General features: G+C 56.0%; 1 protein-coding gene and 1 long non-coding RNA gene across 2 annotated transcripts in view; one reads left to right on the plus strand and one right to left on the minus strand.

The window, feature by feature from the left end:
- The window catches only part of NUF2 (NUF2 component of NDC80 kinetochore complex), a 24,761-nt gene that overhangs the window by 6,863 nt on the left and 16,200 nt on the right, over positions 1–1,698 (minus strand). Inside the window, exons 12-14 of the mRNA XM_029933414.1 lie at positions 1,262–1,372; positions 296–769; positions 3–197 (exon numbers count right to left, since the gene is read on the minus strand). Coding sequence (XP_029789274.1) covers positions 3–197; positions 296–769; positions 1,262–1,372 — 780 coding nt within the window. The remainder of the gene's footprint in view (positions 1–2; positions 198–295; positions 770–1,261; positions 1,373–1,698) is intronic.
- Positions 286–1,541, plus strand: LOC115288401. The gene is made up of 2 exons (XR_003906981.1): positions 286–462; positions 1,492–1,541. It is a non-coding gene; the product is annotated as an uncharacterized LOC115288401 (long non-coding RNA).

Here is a 1,698-nt window from a genome sequence, read left to right on the forward strand (position 1 = left end):
ACGCCGGTCCTCCTGACACACGCACGCCGGTCCTCCCGACACAGCCCTCTGTTCTCATCCTCGCTGATGAGCGGCACCGCACAGACCCCTTGCCGGGTGCCCCGTCCACTCCCAGCGTCCCCGGCGCCTCCCGGGACTCTCCGGAAGGTCTGCGTCAGCTGCCTGGCCCTCGGGGTTTTCCTCATCTTCACACCATCCTAGAGCTCAGACCGACAAATAGACACCCCTTCTTGCTTATAAATCCTGATTGGTTGCGTTGACTTCACGTCCTTGTGGTAAAACGCAGAGCCTGAACTTGGAGGACCAAATTGAGAGTGGTGAGTCCGAGCTGAAGAAGTTGAAGGCTGAAGAAAATTCCCTGAAGAGACTGATGGTCGGGAGGAAGGAGAAGCTGGCCACGGCGCAGTTCCGGATGAACAAGCAGCAGGAGGACGTCAAGCAGTACAAGCGCGCGGTGATTGAGTACGGGCTCGCCTCGCTGTCCTGTCTGGGGGGCCCGTGGGGAAAGCTCGGACGTTGTCGCCCCCCGAGTGCAGAGCTCCTGTAACCTCAGAGCGGCACCGGCGTGGCGTGCTAGCGAGGACTTAATTATGCATCTCCCAGTGCTGTGCGGGCAGAGGTGTTTCAGGTCCTGGTTTTCCCCTTTCCGGCCGGCGCGCCTCTGCTTCCTTTGCCTGAAGCCTCTGGTGCCGCCGCTCGCCTCCGTGCACTCACGGACGTGGTCTGGGCTGCGTAGACGAAGCCCCGCCCGTCTTCCCGTCCCGCTGGGCTGTGGCGTGACAGCACCCGTGCTTTGAGAAAAGGTCTTTATTTTTTTTTAATCCAGTAAGAATACTTCACTGAGCATGTTGTTGTTAGTCAGTGTGCTTCCTGTCAGCTCCCATTTGTTTAATGCTTGTTTATTTCTGATGGGGGGCATGAGCAGGGGAGGGGCAGAGAGAGAGGGAGACACAGTGTGAAGCAGGCTGCAGGCTCCGAGCTGTCAGCACAGAGCCCGACACCGGGCCCAAACCCATGAACCACGAGATCATGTCCTGAGCAGAAGTTGGCCGCTGAACTGCTTGGGCCCCCCAGGCGCCCCCGAGACTGTATTTGTGGGGTATGCATCCTGCGTGTGTCCCATGAGGCCCGTGTTTCAGCCGGGACATGGCGAAGATTTCCTTTTTCTCTCGTGCAGATGAAGAAAAAGGGCAGAACCAGTGGATTTTGTCTTTGTTCCCAAACTGCCTTGCAGAAAAGTGGTACCTGTTCACATTCCCACCTGCGGAACGGGAGCGAGCAGCCTGCGGGCGCGGAGCTCAGGGCTCTGCTTTAAGTAATAGCCCTTGGGGGCGGCACCACGCGCAGCTCGCCTCCGTTTGCTGTCCCGTCTCTAGAAGGGGTTAGGTTTGTCAAATCAATGCCGTCACTTTGGAGTCAGTATTAGAGTTTATGTTTTCCTTTCCAGATGCTTGAGTGGAATTAAAATTTCGTGTCTCTGTTTTCCTTTAGAGATTGCAATAAAGTTCAAGAAAAAAGAGGAGCTGTCTATGAGCGAGTCACCACAATTAATCAAGAAATCCAAAAGATTAAATTGGGGATTCAGCAACTGAAAGATGCCACTGAAAGGGAGAGACTGAAGTCCCAAGTGAGTGTGTGCTCACCAGGGGGAGTGTGTGTGTGCTCACTGGGGGGGAGTGAGTGTGTGCTCGCCGGGGG

This window comes from Suricata suricatta, chromosome 3 (genome assembly GCF_006229205.1).
Source record: "Suricata suricatta isolate VVHF042 chromosome 3, meerkat_22Aug2017_6uvM2_HiC, whole genome shotgun sequence".
Taxonomy (NCBI): Eukaryota; Metazoa; Chordata; class Mammalia; order Carnivora; family Herpestidae; genus Suricata; species Suricata suricatta.